The sequence below is a fragment of the Schistocerca piceifrons genome, chromosome 7, assembly GCF_021461385.2.
Source record: "Schistocerca piceifrons isolate TAMUIC-IGC-003096 chromosome 7, iqSchPice1.1, whole genome shotgun sequence".
Lineage (NCBI taxonomy): Eukaryota > Metazoa > Arthropoda > Insecta > Orthoptera > Acrididae > Schistocerca > Schistocerca piceifrons.
In genome coordinates, this window is record NC_060144.1 from 101,651,982 (window position 1) to 101,677,065 (window position 25,084).

The window sequence follows — 25,084 nt, forward strand, 5'->3', positions numbered from 1 at the left end:
GCAGCCAATTATGCAACACAATCATTTCCTCTCACTCTTAAAGGAGGAACTCTGCCACTGCTGCAACTCAGAAAGAAGACTCTTCAGTAACATTGTTGATACTAGCAGAAGTTTGAATGTTTTTAGCTGTTGTCAGCCACACACTGCTCACAGTGAAAATCTTAAGAGATATCCCTACTTGTGGTATACTCCTTTCTGTTGGCACTAATGTATTGTTGCTTAATTACAGATTCATGCCATCAATGTTAAAGTGCCACTGTCAATATTTGTTAAGATATAGTCAGCCTGCAGTCTCTCAGCTTTTTTTAGTGTGGTTGACTAATGATGCATTTCCATGTGTTCTACAGAATTGTTGTTTCCATTTTATGCACAGTATTTTGACGACCAACCCATCCATCTTTGTCAGGTACTACAAGCTTTGCTGTTTCGTGTACTCCCTGCCTACAATTCGACGAGTCCCAGGCAGTGAGTATACATAGAAGAAAAACTCTTAGTACCTTAAGATATCGGCTGAGTCGGTCATCGAAATATTGTGTATGAAATGGAAATTATAAATTAGTAGAACACTCAAAAACATACTATTAATAATCTGTCTGCTTCAAATCCCCAGAAGAGTTTGTCGAATTGTTAAGACTAACATAAGTAGTCCCCTGGGTTATTTGGAAAGCAAGCTGTCCTACTGTATAATGTTGATTGTTCCCCACACTTTCCTTTGGATCTATTCATAGTGGTGCTATTAATCTAATTGTGACAGCTGTCTCTTCTAGGAAACTGCCTGTGAGGCCCATCACAGGCCTCCTTCACCAATGCACATCACTAGACTATGTCCTCAGCCATACACAACTGACATCACAACGCTAACTTTATTACAGTGTGAATGTCTTCATATGTATATAAGTTACTGGACTAAATTTTACAAAGGGCCTCCCACATGTTATACTTTCGACAATTTGGTCAAAGTGTCAAGTTCGGTCATCCAATGGGAGGGCAGTTCAAATGTTCAAATGTGTGTGAATTCCTAAGGGACCAAACTGCTGATGTCATCGGCCCCGCGGGAGAGGCCACACAATCCGTGGCATGGCGCGAGGACAGTATGAGGCTGCAAATAATAAGGTTTTAACCAGACAATACCTACATAACGGAAAGTACACTATGTTATTTCACTCAGTGGGAACTGTTTGCACACTGGCTGTTGCTGCTTTACAGTGCCAACTCTTTTTTCCGCAACTGAAAATGCATTACATTTTCACTACGTCACTACCTACTGTGTTCAACAGTTGCTCTGCCATGTAAACCACTCACAACTGTTCACAATAACTGCCACACACAAATAATTCGGGATGGGTTCGTCAACAATGTTCAGTCAAATTTTACCAAAAAATGTACTGTATCTTCTTCAAATGACAATAGAAAAATATAATTATCTTGTGTAGTATGCTTACTTTCAGACAGTGCAATAATTGCATTCCAGGGCTCTTCTCTCTATAGTTCATGTCAGTGTGATGGTGCAGGTACAAGCCACTGAATGCAGGATGAGCATGAGGGTCAGGCTCATTGACTACATCAAAGGTCAGGCCATACTGTGTCTCTTTCACATATGCAAATCGTTTCACAAGTTCAACTAGCTGGCCCTGGAAAGAGAATTTTGTTTACTTAAGCAACTTTAATCAGATTTGAGTTTCTGTTTCAAGTGGTCCAAACTGCTTCAATATAATTTCAAGTTTATTGAGAATAACAACAAATTGTACCTGCACTGGTGGTACATTTCTCATTAAAGCTATTCCATATTTGTAAAACATTTCAAGCCACGAACGCAGTCCTTCTTCACTGCTGACTACTTCATTGTATGAAATTTCAGGCAAATTTTTCCATATTTCTGTTCTGTCCCACAAGACTAATGGAGGGCGTGAAATGTGATGACCATCAGATTCAGATTCAAAGGTTTCATGTATGAAACTCTGCCCATAACGGTATAACCTATAAAACAGAGTTACATAGTAACTATGTAAATCATTACAGAAGCCATAAAATTAAGGCCAGTACTCTCTAAACTTACTGCTCATGGAATCATTTCCTGAAAACAAGCCACAGATTGAAACAACAGAACACAGCAGTACCATGAAAGCTAGCAAACATTTCTTTATCCATCAAAATTTTTGTCTGTAATGTAACATTACCTGTAATAACACTTTACAAATGACAAGTTGGTAAAGAAAATAATAATTCCCTTGATTCAACGTAAAATAAAACCAAGGGATATTGTCAACATGGAGCAATGCATACCAACTATAATCATATGTTGAAATGTGGTCTTGCCCTTTTTCCTGCCAGGATATGACCAGGTTTCCAGAGTCTGTGACTGTCAAAGACTTGGGCTTAATACCCACATCCAACGAGGGAGTGTCTAAAAGTTTCTGACGAGTCTCCTCGTGAACACAGAGAGGACACTTGCAGTTGTCTCTTAACTGAAACAAGAATTCACTCAATACCAATGTTTACAGCATTTCTCAAACTACTATTCTGAAATTTGCTGAAATTGTAAAGAAGTTACACGACAATTGTCGGATTTCTCACATTATAGCACACATTTGAGAAATGCTGATTTTGACACTTTCTCCTGCTTACATTTTAAACAAAACACACCTTTTACAGAAAAATCTTGATGTTATTGATGATAATTATAGCCTATCTGAGAAAAAAAGTTTAAGGTGATGAGCCTAACAACCAGTAGAAACTCACACTTGACTTCATGAACAGCAGATGACGAAGGAGGGGAAAATTAAAAATGAACTTACCCATATAGTTTTGAAGTCAGCTGTTTTGTGGTTGTCAAACAATACTTTTATTGTCTGGTGACCTGATGGGAAAGCAGTTTTTACAACTGGATTTCCCTGCTGGTAATTTTCTGCACTTGGAAGGACTCCCCTCACTATTTTAAAAGATCCCACATTAGTTCAAATTATTAAAAAGGAGAACACTCAATAAAGAATTAGTCTTCTTGCTTACATCTAAATGTCCCACTGCTGATCAAACGAGTGTGAAAGCTGGTAACATAGCAGGATTGTCTCAGAACACTAAACAGACTTCTACCAGCCATATCTTACAGAAGACAGAGGATCAGCTGAAACAGAAAAGGTCTTACATAACATTTGATTAATGCTCTGAAAATTTATTATTATTACTATTATTATTATTATTATTATTATTATTATTATCATTAAAAACAATTAAATTTTTAGTAACTGTATGCTTTCCATAAGTCACATAGAAGCAGAAGTAGGAGCAGGAGCAATGTTGCTGGTAGTAGTAATGCTGTATTTATTTGTCCTCTCATTTTGTACAGAGTCAGTGGACACCCAAAACTATACAGGAGGATACAAGCTGATATAAACTATAGAAACACATGATATGGAAAATACGGAACACTAGCTGCATACATGTTCTATAATTGGAATATATTGATTCCTCATATTACAGTAGTGCATTCTTTTGTAGTTAACTATCCAATGTAAAGTTTGATGCAGGCCAAACTTTATATCCACCAGTTGTGGCATGAGCAAGTAATTAGCACAATCACTATGACTGCTACTGGTTGTGGTGACTGACTGGCAAGAATGCTCCTGAAACTTTTCATGATATTAGCACACATGTAATGGTAATGAATGGGTTTTTCAAAGTAGCACTAATGAGAATGTTTGTAATGAAACATTATACCAATCACTTTGTAATGAGAGTGCTGACTGAATGAATGCAGAACAATTTTCAGAAGCAGTTCTCAACTTCATAAACTTGTTCTGGAGTTCTGCAGAGTGAAGCAGACACATCACAGAATGAAGTATATGCTGGAAGTTACAAGTTGAGAGGATGAGAAACTATAATACAGAATAACAGAATTGAAAGTAGCAAATACAGTAGACCTAAATGGGACAAATCCTACATTCAGATTGGAATATTTCACATGTGGGTAGGTTATTCACCATTGGTGGTGGCATATTTACTGCAGTAAACAATTCAATAATATCTAGCAAAGGTATCGCACATTCTAAATGTGAATTAATTTGGGTGAAGCTTAGCATCAAAGGCTGATCAACAATGGTAACTGAATGCTTTTACAGACCATCAGAGTCAGGAGCTAAAGTGGTGGGGTGCTTCAGAGAGAACTTGCAGAATATCATTACTAATTTATCCGTTCATGCTATTGTAATTGAGGGTGACATCAACTTGCCAAGTACACACTGGAAGAGTTATGCTATCACAAACTGGTGCCATAGACTAGGATTCATGTGACATTATTCTGAATCTCTTGTCCGAAAATTACTTTAAACAGATCATTAGAGAACCAACTCATGAAGGTAACACCATGACCACCTAGCAACTAACAGACCTTAAATTATCAAATCAGTTAATGTAGAGGAAGGTATCAGTGATCATAAGGCTGTGCTAGCAACTATGACCAGGAGTTTTGCAGAATATCTGAGTAGTAGCATCATTCAATATGCCTTAGAAAAGTATGTTTCGAGCAAAGTCAAAAGATATGGGAAACACCCACCATGGTTTAATGGCCATGTTAGAAAACAGGTACATATAAACAAAGAGAGCTTCATCGCAGATTGAACAGAAGCCAAATCTAGCTGATGAACAAAAGCTGAATGAAGGAAAAATGAGAGTAAGGAGAGCAATGAGAGAAGATTTCAATGACTGAAAGTAAAATTTTGTCAACTGACCTGAGTAAAAACCCTACGATGTTTTGGTCTTAAGTGAAATCAGTATGTGGTTCGAAATCCTCTATTCATTCATACTGCTGCCAAAATTGAAGATAACACAGAGAAGGTTGAAATACTGAATTTGGTCTCCTGAAATTGTTTCTCCGTGGAAAACCATAACACAACCTCTCCTTCCAATCACCTTAATCACCTTACAAATGTCAAAATGTTGAGATAACTGATCGTGGAATACAAGAGCAACTACAATATCTTTAGCACAAAAATGGGTGCACAATGCTGCAACTAACACTTCTGATTACTTACCCAGTGATATAAAATGTCTAACACCAAAGCAAAATTTGAAAAAGAAAGAGATAGAGAGAGAGAGAGCGAGAGAGCGAGAGAGAGAGAGAGAGAGAGAGAGAGAGAGAGAGAGAGAGAGAGAGAGAGAGAGAGAGGGAGGGGGGGGGGGGTGCATTAGCTTGACAATGACATGGAAAAGTGAAATGGAAGGGGATGAGCAGTGGGTTAGTGGAGACTGAGGCCAGGAGAATCACGGGAGCCAAGGATGTGTTGCAAGGATAACTCCCACTTGTCTAGTTCCAAAACCCGATGCTAGGGGAAAGGATCCAGATGGCACAATCATTCACACCTTTCCTAAAGTGGTTTTCTGTTACCCATCCAAACTACACAACATACTGGTCCATCCCTAAGCCATTAGTGCTCCCAAACCCCTGCAAATCCCTTTGAAAGAAACAGGTGCAAGATTTGCCCTATTCACCCACCTGGCACATCCTACTCTAGTCCTGTTAGAGGCAAGACTACCTATGAAAACAGCTATGCCACATACAAACTACACTGCATCTTCTGCACAGCATTTTACGTGGGCTTCACCCACAATCTGTTCTTCACCAGAATGAATGGGTAATGCCAAACTGTGATCAAGAGCAGAGATGACCACCCAGTGGTGGCACACACTTTTGAGCACAACATGCTTGAGTTCAGTGGCAGCTTCACAACCTATCCTATCTGGATACTTCCCACCCCCCCACCCCCTTCCCAGCACCAGCTTTCCTGAACTAGTCAGATGGGAGTCATCCTTGCAACACATCCTTTACTCCTGGCTTCAATCTCCACATACACACTGTACTCGTGCCTTCCACCCGACAGCCCATCCTCTGCCCTATCACCCCATCTGTGACATTTTGAGTGTCTAGGCAGAGTGGCATTTCCATTGTGGCAAGGGTTAGTACAGGCTAGGTGCTGTGCAGCAGATTACAGTGAGTCAGCGAGTTGAAAATCCCAGTAGCATGGGGACTCGGGCGACGTGCCCGTTGAGCAAGTTAAAAGGTGGCTGACTGACTGAATGTATAAAATAAAAACCTGATATATTCATTGAAAATACCAAAATGATTTGCAATAGTGACACGAGTGCACTAAAATTAATTCTCGAAAAGTAAAATCCTCTGCAACCAATATTGCCTGGCATTTTTCTTTTATTTCTCAATGACTGGTTTTGACAGGATCTTGCTGTCATTATCAAAGCTCCAGAAAATTCTTATTAACATGTATATGTGCCACCAATACAACGAAAACACTTTCCACTCATGGGAAACAACATCATGTAGACTTCTCATATACATACGAAAGAAACATATAAAATATCTGTTGCCTCAACTGTGTGCGAAGGAGTGGTGGTGGACAAATAAAAAGTGCAGTCGTGGCCCAAGCGCATCCTATATAAAATTTATATCATGCTTATAAAATTATTATTAGCAATGTTATTAACAACAACCTATATGAAATTTATATCATGCTTATAGAATTATTATTAGCAAAATTATTAACATTTGCTTAATAAGGCAAGGGTTAAAAATCTGAAGTAGATTGGTCAAGCACTTTCAGAGATTTTTTTAGTAATAACATCAAACAATGTCATGTCTTTATCTCTACATCAACAGTGGAAAATCCAAGATGGATGCAACAATATTATGAAAAGGATAGTTGCTACATCTACATCTATACTCTGCAAACCACCCTGAGGTGCATGGCAGAAGGTATGTCCCATTATACTAGTTATTAGGGTTTCTTCCTGTTCCATGCATGTATGGAGCATGGAAAGAATGAATGTTTGAATGCATCTGTACACGCAGTAATTATTCTAATCTTATCCTCATAATGTGTATGTGAGTGATACATAGGGGGTTGTAGTATATTCCTAGAGTAATCATTTAAAGCCAGTGCTTGAAACTTATAAACAGACTTAGTTTATGTCTATCTTCAAGAGTCTTCCACATCAGTTCCTTCAGTATGTCTGTCTCTCTCTCCCACAGATTAAACGAACCTGTGACCATTCATGCTGCCCTTCTCTATATACATTCAACATCTCTGTTAGTCCTATCTGATATTAGTCCCACTCTCTTGAGCAATGTCCTAGAACCAGTTGCACGAGAGATTTGTAAGCAATTTCCTTTGTAGACTGATTGCACTCCTCCAGTATTCTACCAATAAATCGAAGTCTACCAGCTGTTTAACATGACTGAACCTATGTGATCATTCTGTTTCATATCCCTACAAAGTGTTACATGCAAGTATTTGTAAGAGTCAGTTGATTCCAACAGTGATACTACATTTTTCTGTTTTCTGAAGTGCAAAATTTTACATTTCCGAACATTTAACAACTGCAATAATAGAAGTAGAAATAATTTTTGTGTAGACTATGTATTCCTCCTTTGGGTTCAGAATGGTGATTTATATTCTGGTGCAAAAGTCTCTAACAGGTTGCCAGTGGACATCAGGCTGGAAAATGGAAAACTCAACACAAAGTAAAAGACTCTCTCTCCAGCCACTCCTTCCGCAATACTTTTCAATACTTGGCCTCAAGAAGGTAAACTCTGCCCCTAACTCTAAATATCAGTATCAGGTAGATCTCGATTTTGCCAGCTTACAGACAGCTAATACCATTTTATGTAAAGTGTAGGAAAGGTTCTCATAGGGAATGTGGCAGTAATATATTTTATGGAGAAAGACAGGAAGGAATATACAGAAACAAATTTTGTCATCAATATCTTCAATCATCAGAATGCTGAAATAATGGAAAAACTCTTAAAATATACCGACTGGTCATTACATAGAATGATACTGATGCTGCTGCTGCTTTCTCTCTCTCTCTTTTTTTTTTTAAAAAAAAAAAAGTGCCTAGGATAGACATGGTCCTACAAAGTGAGGCTGACATAGTGTAACACAGAGAACACTAGTGAGTGCAGGGTGTACATTGCAAAAGTGAAATGGTTAAAGATTAAAATTGTGAAGATGAGTAATTTCATTTGGACACAAAAGTGTGATTATTCATGCCTTTTATCTCATCCAGCTTATGTTAGGGACAGCTTGGATTTGATGTTGAGTACTCATCTATGAGTGATTAAGTTTTGACTGCATTAGATATGATTTACATTACATGTATACATGTAACTGAAATTTTGTATGTCCTGGCTACATCTATAGAGGAATAACACATAAAGATAAAATATTTTATTTGAAATATTCGACAATAATAGCACTTTTTTGAAAGTGTTGGTTTTTCCCCTAACATACAAGTATAATGTAATATAAAGGGAGAGGATATCTGTTTGTGTCGATTAGTACTAGTCACAATTTGCTGACAGTTTACTTTACAAAAGTAGCCACACCCCTGAAGGCTCTTCTTTATGATGAGATGGGCGGTACACAAAGTGGGAATGGTGAATAACGGGCAAAATCTACACGATCTCGCATCGTAAACCGCAACAATTCCAGAGAGGTAATAAAAAAATTAACTACACGTCAATTTATGGTTTGTTGCTTACTATAAGAACTTAAAGCTCTTAAATTCTAGTGGCCTGCATCCACATTAAACCTAATAATTCAGTAATTATTTATCAACATCACAGAAAAAAATGCTCTTCTGAAAGCCTTTCAGGAATAATATTTCTCGAGCGAACAGCTGTTTTGTGGCACAGACAGTTACCGGTATCCGAATTACATTCACATAATTCTAAATTTTATGCTCGTAATAAGTAATGAATTCCTGTAGACATTACCCGAAAAACAATTTTCAGATCGTGTAGCTCAGTGTTTACGTAAGCGCATAGCTCAACTTCAGTTACAGTTATCATTCACCGTCAGCCGGTAAACAACGATTAGACAGTTCGTCAGGATCCCAACTTACGCTGGGTCACTGCTAGCTGCTACCCAACTGCAGAACACAACAAAAATTAACGTTTCCTGCACGAAAATAATCGAAGAGGCAGATTTAGCTGTTGTTATTAATAATAAATCTATTTAAAGTCATAAATAATTTAATTTTGAAAGTCTAAATGATAAGAAAGCGTTTTAATCAACAGTTAACGATTTGTTTTGAATTGTGAATGGTTGGCATCGTTTGTCGCGAAAATTCTGGAAACAGAAACAGTGTAGCAGAGCTCAGTATCGCAAGACGCAGAAAGTTCGAAGGACGTGAGGCGATATTACGCCTTGGCTGGCTCATTTATTAATTCATCGGGACTGTTTCGCTTTGTTATTACGCAAGTTTGAGACGTTAAAGTACCTGAAGTAAGGATTTGTTTTGATTTCGTTGTAACAAGCATTTGTTTTGGAATAGTGCTCTGTGTGTGTACCTTACAGTTGATTATTATTTTGCCGGTGAAGAAAAATAATTTGTTTCGTTGTTCATCAGAACGAGTGTGTGGCCGATCATTGTACAGTTAGTTTTTTTCTGTGTAATATATATTCTCTTGCAGAAATGACTGTTGAGGCAATGGAAACATCGGAGTGTAAACCGCATGTGCCAGGGCCGAACGCGGTTGATATATCACCAAAAAAAGACAATGGAATTCTTAAGGAAATTATTAAAGAAGGAACTGGTTCTGAAACACCAGCTCCTGGAAGTAAAGTTTTTGTGCACTATATTGGCACTTTAACTGATGGAACTAAGTTCGATTCAAGCAGGGACAGAGGAGAACCTTTTGACTTCCAGTTGGGGAAAGGTAGGGTGGCTTGTGAGTAGCAGTCACAATAGCGTACATTAACTTTGAGTAACCCAGTAAAAGTTATTGCTTTGCAAAACTAGAGAAACTTTGCAGGAAATTTCACTTTTCACTCCTAAATTATTTGCATTCTTTCAGAACTTTCTTTACTTTATTTATACTGTCTGGTCTTGATGTGAATTGCACAACAGCATTGTTACTACATGTGGAGATGTTGCCAAGATAATGTGGTGGTGGTTCATCAGGTGTGTTACATGCTTTTAGTGAATTTGAACTCGATCTCATTATAATTATGTTGAATACTATTCCTATTAAGATTCCTCAATCAGGTACGCCATCCTTGAAAAATATGTTTGTGTATGAACAGTAATAGATTAGTTTTGTTTTTGTTGGGAGATACGTGGCGAATTTATTTAATGTAGGAGACCAACAGGGGCATGGGGTGATAGGTAATGTAAGTTGATGGATCTCTTTCTGGTACGCTAAGAGAAATGGTGCACATGGCAATCATGTTGTGCATCTTTTCATTTTTGGGACTGTTACTTCGAGTGGGGATTCTGCTGATGCATTTCATGTGTTGACAACTGTAGAGTGCATGTTTTAACTTCAATCAATTAAGAATATATAGCAGAAGTGTCTGAATGAGCTTACCTGGGTTAGTTTCTTAAATGTGGCAGGGCTGTAATACTAAAATCACTTTGTTGTGAACCACACCCTGAAGTTTAGTGACTGGGAGACTGGTGCATGAATGAAATCTCTTGATGGTTTCTGCAGGGCTGAAAAATCTGCTGTTTCTCCTGGGGGATACAGCATTATCATAGACACCTTCAGTGTTTGGCAGGACAGTCTGCATGCATCTAAGACGCTGAGGGTTTTGCCAGTGGTAGCATAGCAATCCAAGCCATACATGCCTCAGCAGGGGGCGGGGGGGTTGGCTTACATACAGTGCCCCACAACTGAGGGAACAGAGAGGATTCGTTTTTTCACAGAACAAACCACCAGCCATGATTGTGTATGGGCATGATGACCATGGCCTTCATGAGCTGGCACTGCAAGACTTCTTTTATCGTAAACTCTTGGGCATATTTAAGAACTTCATTGGGCACAGTAGTGGACATAGTGTGTTTCAGAGAACAGGGGCCTGTATCGAGGTGTGCTGTGTGTTGATGGGGTGAGTGGCTGTTGAGATCATAGCATCTGCTGGGAAATCCCTGGGGCACCTAGCACAGCCACCTCCCCCCATCCCACCCCTCTCTGCCCCCCCCCCCTCCTCCCCCCAATTGTATAAGGCTTGCTCAGACACACAAGGCTCTTTTTGGATCAACATTGGTTTCCCTAGCGGCTCATGGGATACCTGTGTAGCGACCTAAGGTGGGCATACTGTCCTCTAGTACCTATACCCATCCAACAAAGAGAACTCTGTTGTCTGCTCGAGAAGGTCTCGGAATTATAACAGGATCTAATCTACCATAATGCTTCATTGTATTGAAGAGGGCAGTGGGAACCTTTCTGTACACACGAGACATTGGGGGTATTTCTTGGTGCTTAAAAAGTGTTAAATCTATTTAGTGTTAAACTACGTCATAGTTATTTGCAGAGTAGAGATGTAGATAAAGTAGATATAATTGAACAGTTCTAGTCGAAACAGCCACATCAGGGTATGCAAGACCTTAGGTGACTATCCTGTTCAGGGTGAATTGCAATGCACTCATAATTTCTGTAAAATCGTGGTTTCCTGCTACAATGGAGATGGACCCAGGCAATTATGTGAACAATGGGAAAATATGGCTGTCGTGGAACTGCAGAATTATAGGAAGTGTCAGTGGCACATTGGAAAAAATGTAAAATTTATTCTAATGTTCAAGTCTCTATAATTACCTAAACACACTTTTGCAAACTGTGTCCATCTTAAGGTTCAACCATTTGTTACCAACACAAATTTGATTTTCAAAGATCACAGATTTGGTCATATCAGTATGGCGTGCAACTGGAGGGCTACATGTGGAAATTGTGGAGGCTCAGCTCATGAGTTGGGCAACTCTTGTACACTTTAGTCAAAATGTTTAAACTGCACGGGCAGGAAAACCTTCAGATTGGTGATCATCTCCCTTTCTGATGGTGATTTTACTGTCAAGGATATTGAGATCCACATGCAGGTACTGGAGAACAAGGCACTGTCTAACATTCCCTCTGACCTAACAGGTAAATCACCCCCGACAAGTGAGGAGGAGGAAGGCAACTGTCATTAATCAGTGGCTCTCACAGAGAGATCTCTGTTCCAGTGGAATGGATACTGATCCCAAGAATTACAGCTCGTGAGAGACTATTCTGCATGTACTTCGTCACTGACACACTTGCATCACCCCTACAGGAAGGGAGATTTTACTGGAGACAGGGCTAATGGTGGAATGGCTGTTTTTGTTGACAGCAGCTACAACGCCTCTCTTGTCCCTCTTACCACAGCCATACAATCACCTTCAGAGCAAGTACTCGTAAAAAATCACATGTTCTTCATATCTTCTATCTCATGGCCCATTGGATGCAGAGGCACTCAAAAACTCTTTCCCACAGTCTCATACCCGTTGTCTGTCTTCAGTGTACATAATGTGATGTGGGTCTTGGCTACCACATGCTTCAGGCGACAAATTATCGAGCATCTCACCCATTTAAAGTGTATCAGCCTGTTGAACTCCAGTTAGGTGACACCCTTTTCTATAACTACAGCGTTAGCATCAGCCATTGACTTGTGTTTCTGCTCCCCACTTATTGCAGACTCAGTTCATTGGGAAGTGGCCACAGGTTTGCACTTCAGTGACACACTTACCATTGCGTATCTGCCTGGTTACTCGGACAGCAGTCAACAGGAGACAGCAAAGACAGATGCTTCAAAGAGCAAATTGATTGTGTTATAGTCAGTAGGTCATCTTTGAACAGCAGGAATGTGCCCAGGAGAAGGGGAATCATGTTACATGCATGGTCCAACAACCTTCCGCTGATTCCATTCTCCATTCTAGCAACCACCTCAGACAACGGCATGTCCCTTGGTGGAACGACAAATGTCTGTCATCAATCGGAGCCTGATGAGCAGCTTTGCAGCAGTTTAAACACTATACAACTACAGAAAATCACTGTGGCTTCATGTCTGTGAGAACACAAATGAGGCGATTGGTAAAGGAACGGAAAAAGAGCTCCTGGGAGAAATATCAGAATTCTGTTAATCGGTCAACTTCCAATGCACAAGTTTGGGACTCAAGAAGACGGATTGCAGGCAAGAGCAGTACACCTTGCCTTACAGTATTTTTGAGAAATTGAGTCTGGTAGTGTTGAGAAATAGAGCCTTTTTGGATGCTCCTAAAGACATGGCTCAGGTTACAGCTGAAACTTTTTATACTGTCACTGCATGTTCTGGATAAACTCATGAGTTTCAGAGGTTGTTTAGGACTACGGACATAGGAGGCTCTGCCCCTTCTCATATAATGAGGTGATCTGCAATCTTCCATTTTCGATGTGGAAACTGGAATTAACTCTGTCTACAGCCAGAGTCGCTATTCCACAACCTGGCCAGATTCATTATACTGTACGGTCATATGTGCCCTGGAGCCAAAGACAAGCTCATATCTTGTTTCAGTCAGATCTGGTTTGATCACAGTACCCCATCACTTGGAAGGAAGCAATATTAATACCTTTACGGAAACCAGGCAAAGATCTTGCCAAAGCTACCAGTGTGCAGCCCTTATGAGTTGTATGGGTAGTCCTCCTGAGCATATGGTCAACACCACCTCATGTGGCATCTAGACTCCTGGGGCCACCTGTGCTGCCCACATTGTGGTTTCAGACACTTCCAGTCTCCATTCTTGACAGCTTAATTCTACTGGTGATGGCAATAGAGGAGTCTTCTTACGCCACAACCATTTAGTCAATGTGTTTTTTACACTTGAAAAGACATATGACATGACTTGGAGATACAACATCCTTCGCCAGTGTCCTTGATGGTGGACGCTTTCTATTTCTCACTGGTGATTTCCTTCCTGAGTGCTTTGTTTAGAGTCCCTCAAGGCAGTGTACTGTGTGTCACACTCTGTGCAATCGCTATTAGTGGCATTTTCTCTGTAATCAGAAGCCCAGTTAAAAGTTCTTCATTTGTGAATCACTTTACGATCTTCAAATCTTCTTCCAATCTGGTGATGATGACAAGGTGACTTCACCTAACCATAATTATGCTGGAAAGTTGGACCAGTAAAACTGATTTTAGTTTCTCACATTAGAAGATTGTTTTGGTGAACTTTAACTGTGCTTGTTGTAGTTTTTACCCACTAGAGCTCACAATGTCGCACCCTATTTTAAATTTCAAGTTCAGTGTGCTGGTTTTGGGCCTATTTTTTGACTACTACCGGGAAGTGGTCTTTTGCTGGCCACCTGGACACATTGGGATACAGAGAAATGGCTTAGCCAACAAAGCAGCCTAAGAAGCATGTCGAGATAGTGTTGTATATCGATGTGCCATCCCCTTGTCCACTGTTATTTCATTATCTGACAGAAGAATTGTGCGTCAGTTGGAGATCGAATGGCTGGAAGTGGTGGACACCAAACTATTGTTAGCCAAGTCAACTACACAACCATGGCCGACTTCAGGTCATTCACTAAGGGAATTGGGTACTACGCACCACACTCCCTCAAGGTAGTGTGTTATGTGTCACACTGCGCAGAAGATGTACCCTTTCGACACGTGGTTTCCTCCTCTGGCAGGAGGATCCACCACTCTGTAAAGTTTGTGGTACTACTTTAGGTTCCACATATATTGGCAACATCTGTTTTATACACTAGCATCAGGACAGTCCTCAATTTGGGAGGAGATCTGCGCACCATCCTCGCTGACACTTACACCAGTATCACATGGGTTTTGAGATTTAATGAACTTTCAGGCCTCATCTCTAAAGTGGTGGGGAGGGAAGGTGGACTTGAGTTATAAACAACTCCGTTTGTGGAGATAGCCGTCGTGTACATCTGCCCCTCCTACCCCTCCCCACCCAACTCTCCGCCAAGTTTGTTAGGACGCTGATGACCATACTGTTGAGCATCCCACATCCAACATCATCATCAAATCTTGTTGAGAAGGGCATAAGGTGCTCTAATGTCTTGCATCTGGATGAGCACTGCTGGCAAAAGTGTGTTCCTCAGGGTTCTACATGTACATCCATACTCTGCGAGCCACCTGACGTTGTGTGGCGGAGGTTACCTTGAGTACCTCTATCGGTTTTTCCTTCTGTTCCAGTCTCGTATTGTTTGTGGGAAGAAAGAATGTCGGTATGCCTCTGTGTGGGCTCTAATCTCTCTGACCCCCAGGCGCTCAGCATTCATTTTCTGTGTACAGGCTTGGCGACCCCGGGGTCCTGAGCTGGGGACTGGTCAGCGCCGCCAGTCTCCTGTCACCGTAACCCCCAGACGTGCTTCAGCGACCACCATATGGTGCGGCGGTGGAATGTTGTGTGCTACGGGGAATGGTAATCTTGGCTTGACCGCCTGGATTGTGAGGAAGGTAAACCTCTATAAAAACCCCTCAATCTTACGGTGTGCTGCGTGCCTATAAGGTGCATGGCTGTTGGGGTGGAACAGTCGCAAGCGGGCAACCTCTGGGGCACCTGCCGCACTCCAGTTGTATAAGGCTTACCTAGGCATGCGGGGCTCTGTCTAGGTGGATTTCTAGTTCCCTAGCTGCTCGTGGGACCGAGATGGATCCTTCGAAATCCTCTTTTCCTCCTCCCAGCGGGAATGGTGGGCCTCTGGAAGGTTCTAACACCCAGTCTCTGAAGAGGGCTTGTGCAGTCAGTCCCTCTGACTGCAGCACATCTTTGACAAGTCAAGTCTTTAGTAACAGAATGCATTCTGGTAATCAGAACGTGTTTCTCATTGTAAAACGGAAGGAGGGTAGTTTTGAGAAGGTTTCGCCCTTCTATATACAAAAGGGTTTGGAGGGCATCTGTGGCTCGTTAAAATCAGTGAAGCGTTTGCGTAATGGGACCTTGCTAGTGTAAACTTCCACTTCCCAGCAAGCAACTAACCTCCAAGCTGCTAAATGCCTTGGGGAGTATGCCATAGACACTGAACTGCACACCACCTTGATTTATAGCAAAGGTGTTGTGACATGCCGGGATGTAGTCGACATAGCCAAAGACGAACTGCAACGTGAGTGGGCTCCAGAAGGTATCGTTGATGTCCAACATATCATGAAGAGGGTTGATGGCAATCTTGTGAAATCTGACTCCTTTATTCTGACCTTCAGTAGCACGAAACTTCCAGAAAATATTAAAGCTGGCTTCCTTCGCCTTAGTGAGCGGCCTTATTTCCCGTCCCTAATGCGCTGTTTTAAATGCCAGCGTTTTGGGCATACCACCTTAGGATGTAAAGGCGAAGCGACTTGTGGCAACTGTGGTAAGGCTGCTCATGAAGGAGTTGGTTGCTCGTCTCCAGCCAGATGTATCAATTGCTCTGGAAACCACCCTGTTTGGAGTAGGGACTGCCGAATATTTTTAGAGGAACGCAAAGTTAAGGAAATACAAACAACCCAGCGTATCCCATATGGTGAGGCCAAGAAGATCTTTAAGTCGATGCAACCTCCCACATTAGCTACATCTTTTGCATCCCTGGTTCAAAAGCCTTCTCCAAAATCCAATACCTCAATGCAGACAGAGGTGGTGAGTATTGGTACTAATACCTGCAGCTGTCAGTGCACTTGCGATGCAGGCAGTGTTTCAGAGCCGGTAGCCCCTACTCGAACGGCAGACAAGGGTACAGTGGCGAACTTGGGCCAGCCCCTGGCAGCTCCAACAGCTGAGGCAGTTCCGAGGCCCAGTACAGCCATTACCACTGCCACATCGGCTCCCCAAAAGCCCACCAAACCGCAGAAAGCTCCTGTACAGCAGCAACAGTGGGTCAAATCCTGTGGTAAACCGTCTGACCATGTGGATGTTGTTTTACGTGAGGCTTCATCTGACTCTTCCCCAGAGTTGATGGAATACGACGTATGTGTGGGGCAATCGTCTCGCCCCATGCCTGCCCCTCCACCTGCTGCAGTCTCCCCACCCCGTCGGAGAGACAGGATGAAGGTGCTACCCCCATCATAGATGGCTCCCATACTTCAGTGGAACTTGCAAGGGTTCAGGAAGCATGTGGAGGAACTTTGTCTACTCTCTCAGGGTAGACCACTGTGTCTCTGTCTCCAGGAGACTTATTTCCATCCCTCATACTCCCCTGAGCTACGATGCTATACACTCCACAAAAAGGACGACCTACGTGGAGAGAGAGCTACAGGAGGCGTAGGTATTTTCATTAGGACGGACTACCAGTCCTCGCCTCTCTCGCTTACAACGACTTTACAGGCTGTCGCTGTGTCCATGCATGTGCGTCATCCATTGACTGTCTGTTCACTTTACTTGCCCCCACATGACGCACTTGATGAAGTGGCCCTCACCGACCTTCTTACACAGCTCCCCCAGCCATTCATTATTTGTGGTGATTTTAATGCCCGCAATGTGCTTTGGGGCTCTGCAATTACCTGCCCGAGGGGTAGAGCAATTGGGAGGCTTGTCCTGTCATCCTGTGCGTACTTGCCCAATGGAGGACAGAGTACTCATTTCTGCACAGCAACTGGGTCGTTCTCTGCCACTGATCTCTCGCTTTGCTCTCCAGCTCTTGCCACCAGTGCCCACTGGGAAGTGGTCACTGACTTGCACGGCAGTGATCATTTTCCAATCTGGATTCACCTGACAGATGGCGTGGGCCCTGAAAGGAGACCACCACAATGGGTGCTCAGTGGAGCTGACTGGACACTTTATATCCAGTTGGCCCAATTCGAACACTGTGCGAATGTTGAGGTGTGGGTGGATCATATTACCAAAACGGTCCACCACACCGCTGCAGCATCCATTCCACAGGCCACCGGAAGAGGCCACCTGTGCCTTGGTGGAGTGCGGAATGCCGCTCTGCAATCAGGACCAGGCGTGCGGCTCTGTGTCGGTTCAAGTGTTGGCCGACTGCTGAGAATCTTGCAGCCTTTCGGGTGGCAAGGGCAAGATGTCGCCACATTATTCGTGAGAGCAAGAAGTGGTCATGGCAACAGTTCCTGAACACCATTAATCATTCCACCAAAAAGTTCCATTGTGTGGGAGACCATCAGGAGAATTTATGGCAGAGGAGGAGCTGCCCCATGGCTGCTGTAATGAATAATGACACTCTCCACACGGATCCGTGAGACATTGCCCAGACTATGGCAGCGTATTTTGCCACAGTTACTGCAACAAGCAGTCAGGATCCAGGTTTCCAGCGCCATAGAGCCGTTGCTGAGAGATGTAGTCTGGACTTCCAGTCCACCTCTCATGAAGGTTACAACTGCTAATTTTCTATGTGGGAGCTGGATTCTGCATTTTCTGGAGCTCGTGACACATCCCCTGGTCACAACAGGATCCATTACAGTATGCTATGGCACCTCACAATGCTCAACAAAGAAATCCTCCTCGCACTTTTTAATGCCATTTCGGCGTCGGGTCACTTTCCTGACACGTGGCGTGAGGCAGTTTTAATTCCTTTTTTAAAACCTGGGAAAGACCGCACGAGCCCGGGTAGCTACCGTAGTGTTGCCCTCACTAGCTGCATGGGGAAGACCTTGGAGCGGATGGTCAACCGCCGCCTTGTCTGGATGTTAGATTCCCGGCAACTCCTTAGTCGCTTTCTGTGTGGGTTCAGGAGGTTTCGTTCCACCTTCGATAACCTTGCCCTCCTGGAGGCGGCTATACAACAAGCTATCCTACGCCGTCATCATCTTCTAGGTGTATTTTTCGACATCGAGAAGGCGTACGATACCACTTGGAGGCGTCTCATCCTGAAGCAGCTTCATGAATGTGGTTTTCGTGGTTGTCTTCCTCTTTTTATTCAGTCTTTCCTCTCGCCGCGATATTTTAGATACCGAATTTGTGACGTCCTGTCTGATCGCTTTGAGCAGGAGAACGGTGTCCCTCAGGATAGCGTTTTAAGTGTAACTCTCTTTGCCATCGCTATTAATAGCATTACGTCCGTAGTGAAATGCCCTGTCCAGTGTTCCTTGTTTGTGGATGATTTCTCTTTGTTTTACTCATCTTCAAGGCTTGCAACGACAACGCGTCAGTTGCAAATTACTATTAGACGTTTGGATGACTGGGCGCAGAAGAGTGGTTTTAAGTTTTCTACCGAGAAGTCTGTATGTGTTCTTTTTAACCGTTCTCGTTCGATTTTAACCTTTCCTGAGTTGAGGATGAGGGACACTATTCTTACTTTTAAAGACACGGTGAGATTTCTGGGGCTCATTTTTGACTCGAAGCTTACGTGGTTACTTCATCTTAAAGACCTGAAACGACGGTCGCTTCAGGCTTTAAGTATTTTAAAATGTCTTAGCCACAGTTCATGGGGAGCTGACAGGACTTGTCTGCTCCAGTTTTACAGGGCGTTTGTGTGATTTCAGCTCGATTATGGGTGCACGGTGTATGGGTCTGCGAGGTCTTCTAATTTAAAGATGTTAGACGTTGTGCACCATGAAGGGCTTCGGTTGGCCACTGGGGCATTCCGAACTAGCCCCATACCAAGCCTCTAGGCTGGTGAACTGCCACTTCATATGTTTAACATTTTAGATGTGCGTCACGGTTTCACTGTTGTTTACACTGATGGCTCCAAACAGGTGAATTTCCTTGGCTGTTCTGTGGTGTTCCCTGATCATGTTACCCGGATTCGCCCCCCTGCTGAATATACCATTTTCGCAGCAGAGCTCCACGCGATCATGAAGGCAGTGGAACAGATTAATCTTGTTCGGGGCGATCGATTTCTTCTCTGCTCCGATTCTCTTAGTGCCTTACAATCACTGCAGAACCTGTACCCGACTGAGGAGATGGTCCAGCTGATATATGACCAACTGTACTTCCTCCAACGGCAGGGTAAAGAGGTATCCTTCTGCTGGGTGCCTGGTCATGTCGGAATATGGGGCAATGAACAGGCCGATCGGGCTGCCAAGGAGGCCTGCAGAGAGCAGGATGTGGTCCAGTGTTCTATCCCCTTGCAGTCAGTCATCTCTGCACTCCACAGGAATTGCATGGAGTTGTGGGAGGACGAATGGCTGGCGGTGACGGCCAGTAAACTGCGGTTGGTAAAGTCAACCACTCGGCCGTGGCGTTCCTCCTGCCGGTTGCTTAGACGGGAAGAGGTGGCTCTCATACGTCTTCGGATCGGGCACTGTCCTCTCACACGTAGCTTTTTATTACGGCGGGAGGATCCTCTGTTTTGTGATGCTTGTGGTGTGCGCATCTCTGTCCGGCACATTTTAACAGACTGATTTGTACCGTGATGCAAGGGAAGAAGCACAAGTTGATGGGGATCTGCCTTCTGTTTTAGCTAATGATGAGACGTGTGTGTCTAGGGTTTTTAAGTTTTGTGATGTGTCTGGACATTGGGCTAAACTTTTAGGCTGGAGGTTTTAGTGTATTGCAGAGTGGGTGACTCCTCCCCTTTTTTCCTTGCGGTCAGCCAGCCACTTCCATCTGCTACATTGTTTTAGCTCCCTCTACCATTTTCTTCCTGTGTTGTCCATGTTTTACTGCTAACACTCTGCTTCATCCCACACTTCGGTGTGGGTGAGCACATATTTTTCAACGATTGTTCCCCATGTTTTATGTTCCGTTTTATATTCCTGTTCTGGGATTTTTCTTGACACCCGTCTCACTATGTTGCTGAACGGGCACTGAAGATCTTGCTGTCGTGCGCCCAAAAAACCCCTCTACTACTAATCTCTCTGATTTTATCCTCATGGTCTCTTCGTGAGATATACGTAGGAGGGAGCAATATACTACTTGACTCCTCGGTGAAGGTATGTTCTCGAAACTTAAACAAAAGCCCGTACCGAGCTACTGAGCGTGTCTCTTGCAGAGTCTTCCACTGGAGTTTATCTATCATATCCGTAATGCTTTACAGATTACTAAATGATCCTGTAATGAAGCACGCTACTCTCCGTTGGATCTTCTCGATCTCTTCTATCAACCCTATTTGGTACGGATCCCACACCGGCAAGCAGTAATCAAACAGTGGGTGAACAAGTGTTCTGTAACCTACTTCCTTTGTTTTCGGACTGCATTTCCTTAGGATTCTTCCAATGAATCTCACTCAGTCTGGCATCTGATTTACCGATGATTAATTTTATATGGTCATTCAATTTTAAATCACTCCTAATGCCTACTCCCAGATAATTTATGGAATTAACTGCTTCCAGTTGCTGACCTGCTATATTGTAGCTAAATGATAAAGGATCTTTCTTTCTATGTACTTGCAGCGCATTACACTTGCCTACATTGAGATTCAGTTGCCATTCCCTGCACCATGCGCCAATTCATGTCAGATGCTCCTGCATTTCAGTACAATTTTCCATTGTTACAACCTCTCGATATACTGCAGCATCATCCGCAAAAAGCCTCAGCGAATTTCCAGTGTTATCCACAAGGTCATTTATATATATTGTGAATAGCAACCGTCCTACGACACTCCACTGCGGCACACCTGAAATCACTCTTACGTCAGAAGACTTCTCTCCATTGAGAATGACATGCTGCATTCCGTTATCTAGGAACTGTTCCATCTAATCACACAATGGGTCTGATAGTCCATCTGCTCTTACTTTGTTCATTAAACGACTGTAGGGAACTGTATCAAACGCCTTGCGGAAGTCAAGAAACACGGCATCTACTGGGGAACCCGTGTCTATGACCCTCTTAGTTTCGTGGACGAATAGCACGAGCTTGGTTTCACACGATCGTCTTTTTCGGAACCCATGCTAATTCCTACAGAGTAGATTTCTAGTTTCCAGAAAAGTCATTATACTCAAACATAATATGTGTTCCAAAATTCTACAACTGATCGACGTTAGAGATATAGGTCTGCACGTCTGTTTGACGTCCCTTCTTGAAAATGGGGATGACCTGTGCCCTTTTCCAATCTTTTGGAATGCTACGCTCTTCTAGCGACCTACGGTACACCGCTGCAAGAAGGGGGGTAGGGGGGGGGGGCTAGTTCCTTCGCGTACTCTGTGTGAAATCGAACTGGTCTCCCATCAGGTCCAGCATCCTTTCCTCTTTCAAGCGATTTTAACTGTTTTTCTATCCCTCTGTCATCTATTTCGATATCTACCGTTTTGTCATTGTTGCAACAATGTAGAGGAGGAACTACAGTGCTGTCTTCCTCTGTGAAATGGCTTTGGAAAAAGACATTTAGTATTTCAGCCTTTAGTCTGTCATCCTCTGTTTCAGTACCATTTTGGTCAGGGTGTGTCTGAACATTTTGTTTTGATCCACCTACCGCTTTGACACAAGACCAAAATTTCTTCAGATTTTCTGTCAAGTCAGTACATAGAACCTTATTTTGGAATTCGCTGAACACTTCTTGCATAGCCCTCCTCACACTACATTTCAATTTGTGTAATTTTTGTTTGTCTGCAAGGTTTTGGCTATGTTTATGTTTGCTGTGGATTTCCCTTTGCTTCCGTAGCAGTTATTGTGCTTTCTGGTGGTTTATGAAGGTAATAGGGAAAATGTATGTGCCCTAGCTGATAGGTAAAATGTTTGCCTGATATTTCTCTATCCCTTGATGTTATTTCTGCTCATGAATCTATATTTCTCTTCCATGGCAAAGTTTTGTGTCTGTTAAGTGTGATGCTTAGTTTTGACAAAGCCATTTTTGTTGTGTAAGCTTTTGGTTTCTCTGTTGGTATTGGTCTTTTAACTTGAACTCCATTAGTCAACTGATGTTTTGGATACTGCCTGTCGTTAGTTTTCATGATTTTTAGATCTGTGTAATGGTATCGCCTTTTGGCTGATGTCCTTTGGATTTTGTATCAGTATCCGTTATTTGACCTGTATAGGCCATGACAATCACAGTTTGTGTCTCTAATTGTGTGTTTTTTGCTTTTTGGAACTAATGTTCTACCATGTCTGTATTATTGTTTCATTTTGCATATTTTACTGTCGTCATGATCATGCTGCTCTTATTTCAGGTTTTAATTTGTCCCTGCCCAGAACTGCTATTTACCCACAGAAGTCCCATTAGCTTCAATATTTATTATTAAGAATTTGTTTGATTCTATGATGCTTACACTTTTGTGCCATGGAAACGTATAATGCTGTTAGATCCACAACTTGGCTTGTGCTGTTTTGCAGTGGATGACAGTAGCAGTAAGGATTGTTGCAGATTGTAGATTGTGTCACACGATAAACTTAGTCTTTTGTAAACATAGTACCATAAAATATCACTTGATTTGTGATTGCGTCTCAATTGAATATTTCAGCTTTCAGACCAGTTCTTGTCATTTGTGGGAAGTTTTAATTTTCTGCTTTAATGTGAAGAAATCTGTGGCTGAGGCTCATAAAATGCTGGGTAGGGCCTAGTGTGACACACCCTGTTTGTGAAAGAACTTGCAGAGAATAGTTTAAACACACAAAGAATGGTGAATTTTACTTTGAAGACCAGCATGGTGTTGGAAGAGGTTTTTGATGCCACTGAAACTAATGGAAACAGTCAAAGGAGATTGTTATCGCAAGCAGTTGATGCATTTGTGACAGTGCTTGACCCTGCGTCACAAAACCCATCAAAACATACCTGGAACGTAGAAATGCAGGGTGGCGATTCTTCGGCAAAATCTGGAATTCTCAGGGAATTAAATTTTATCTGGAAAATTTGAGGAATTTCAGGGATTTCATAAAATTTAATTTGAAATGCAAACATAGATAATGCTGGAGAGTTACAAATATCAGTTGAGAATATAAATTCCTGTAACCAAACAAACAGTTGAAAGTCCAGGTTCGAATATCAACTATTATTAAAAGCATAGATTGCTACTCACTGTAGAGATGGCACTGAGTTGCGAACAGTCACAGCAAAAATACTGTTACAGACTAAGCTTTTGGCCAAAGTGTTCTCCATAAAAGAAAGGAAAACATACATTCACACAAGCAGGCACACCTCGTGCACATATGACTGTGGTCTTTGGCCACTTTAGCCATGTAGGAACTGGTATCTTACACGACCAGGAGACACTGATCGACCAGCCGAGGGCGCCGACAGTGAGTCACTGAAAGTCACAAAATGCAACACGAGGGCTGAACAACTAGGCAATAAGACAGAATGACAAGTCTGGAGTGTAAACCAAACGAGATCTGAGATGTAGCAGTATCTGGAACGAAGCAATGATGCTTACGAGGTACGATACTAGAGCAGTCACAAGATGGCAGGTGTGGGCCCCTGCACTGCTAGTTTTATAGCACAGCTGGATGGGAGGGTGCGGCCCACGCCTACAACTGAGGGGCATCAACAGCACTCACAAGTATTAGGAGTACTGTCTAGTGGTTTTTGTGTATATCTACATGTTTTGACAGGATTTCAAACTCAACAGGCCAGGATAACTTCTCTCCGGGTGCTGCTTCCCCTCCCCAGGTGAAGAAAGGCCCCGTTGTGTGGTACACACTGGTGATTGCTACCCCCACCCCCTCCCCCACCATCCATGGGATCCCTCCTCGTGGCATCTCACAGGCTGGAAGCCTGCTACCACTGCAACTCTGCCATGAGATGCACTGTTTCTGTGCGCTCACTGACATTTGCTCTCTTTTGATCCCAGATCTTGCAGAAGCATGCTCTCCCTCTGTGCCCTGCCCTCCTTGTCCTCTGAAAGAGGAGAAGAAAGTCTCAGGACAAGCCCCCGCCCCTCCCCCCCCCCCCCCTCTCAGTGCCTCCGGATGTGCCATCTCCCCTTTCACAACCTGAGTTTGATCTCTTATTGATGGGTGTCACCCCATTCATGTCAGCGACAATCGCTGACAGAGTAGCATGACCTCCACTCAGCTTCTTTACATCTAACCAGTGGAATTGCAACAGATATTATCGTCACTTACTGCAAATACAATGCCTTGTTTCCTCTTATTCTGCATTCTGTCTTGCTCTTCAAGAAACACACTTCCATAATATGCCAACCTGGAAGAAATAGCAGCACGAATGTGAATGACCCCAGCAATCACTATTTGCAATGTCTTATCTCCTTGCAGGTAGACCACTTTCTTATGTTGAACTCGCTACCTTAATACAGCAACTTCTGCCTCGTATCTCCTCCTCAAGGACTTCAGTGCATACCACCCCCTGTATGGGAGTGCCCTTTCAACAGGTAGGGGTCTTATATTGACCAACTTATTACAGACTTTGATTTGTGTCGCCCCAATAATGGTTCCCCCAACCACATCACTGCCTTTCATGGCATCTTTTCTGCTATTGATCTCATGATTTCCTCCCCTGCTTTTGTGGCTTTCCTGC

General features: G+C 42.7%; 2 protein-coding genes across 5 annotated transcripts in view; one reads left to right on the forward strand and one right to left on the reverse strand.

The window, feature by feature from the left end:
* LOC124805238 (gamma-butyrobetaine dioxygenase-like) overlaps nt 1-8,922 on the reverse strand; it is an 82,132-nt gene extending 73,210 nt beyond the window's left edge. For both annotated transcript variants that reach the window (XM_047265747.1, XM_047265746.1), the window contains exons 1-6: nt 8,783-8,922; nt 3,007-3,121; nt 2,796-2,929; nt 2,284-2,465; nt 1,749-1,977; nt 1,443-1,631 (exon numbers count right to left, since the gene is read on the reverse strand). In XM_047265747.1, coding sequence (XP_047121703.1) covers nt 1,443-1,631; nt 1,749-1,977; nt 2,284-2,465; nt 2,796-2,929; nt 3,007-3,097 — 825 coding nt within the window. In that variant the 5' untranslated portion in view covers nt 3,098-3,121; nt 8,783-8,922. The remainder of the gene's footprint in view (nt 1-1,442; nt 1,632-1,748; nt 1,978-2,283; nt 2,466-2,795; nt 2,930-3,006; nt 3,122-8,782) is intronic.
* Nucleotides 8,923-8,980: 58 nt separating this feature from the next.
* LOC124805237 (peptidyl-prolyl cis-trans isomerase FKBP4-like) overlaps nt 8,981-25,084 on the forward strand; it is a 139,789-nt gene continuing 123,685 nt past the window's right edge. The window contains exons 1-2 of one of the 3 annotated variants that reach the window (XM_047265742.1): nt 8,981-9,293; nt 9,482-9,727. In XM_047265742.1, the coding sequence (XP_047121698.1) occupies nt 9,484-9,727 (244 nt within the window). In that variant the 5' untranslated portion in view covers nt 8,981-9,293; nt 9,482-9,483. The remainder of the gene's footprint in view (nt 9,294-9,481; nt 9,728-25,084) is intronic. The other 2 variants (XM_047265743.1, XM_047265744.1) reach the window with 2 other exon arrangements.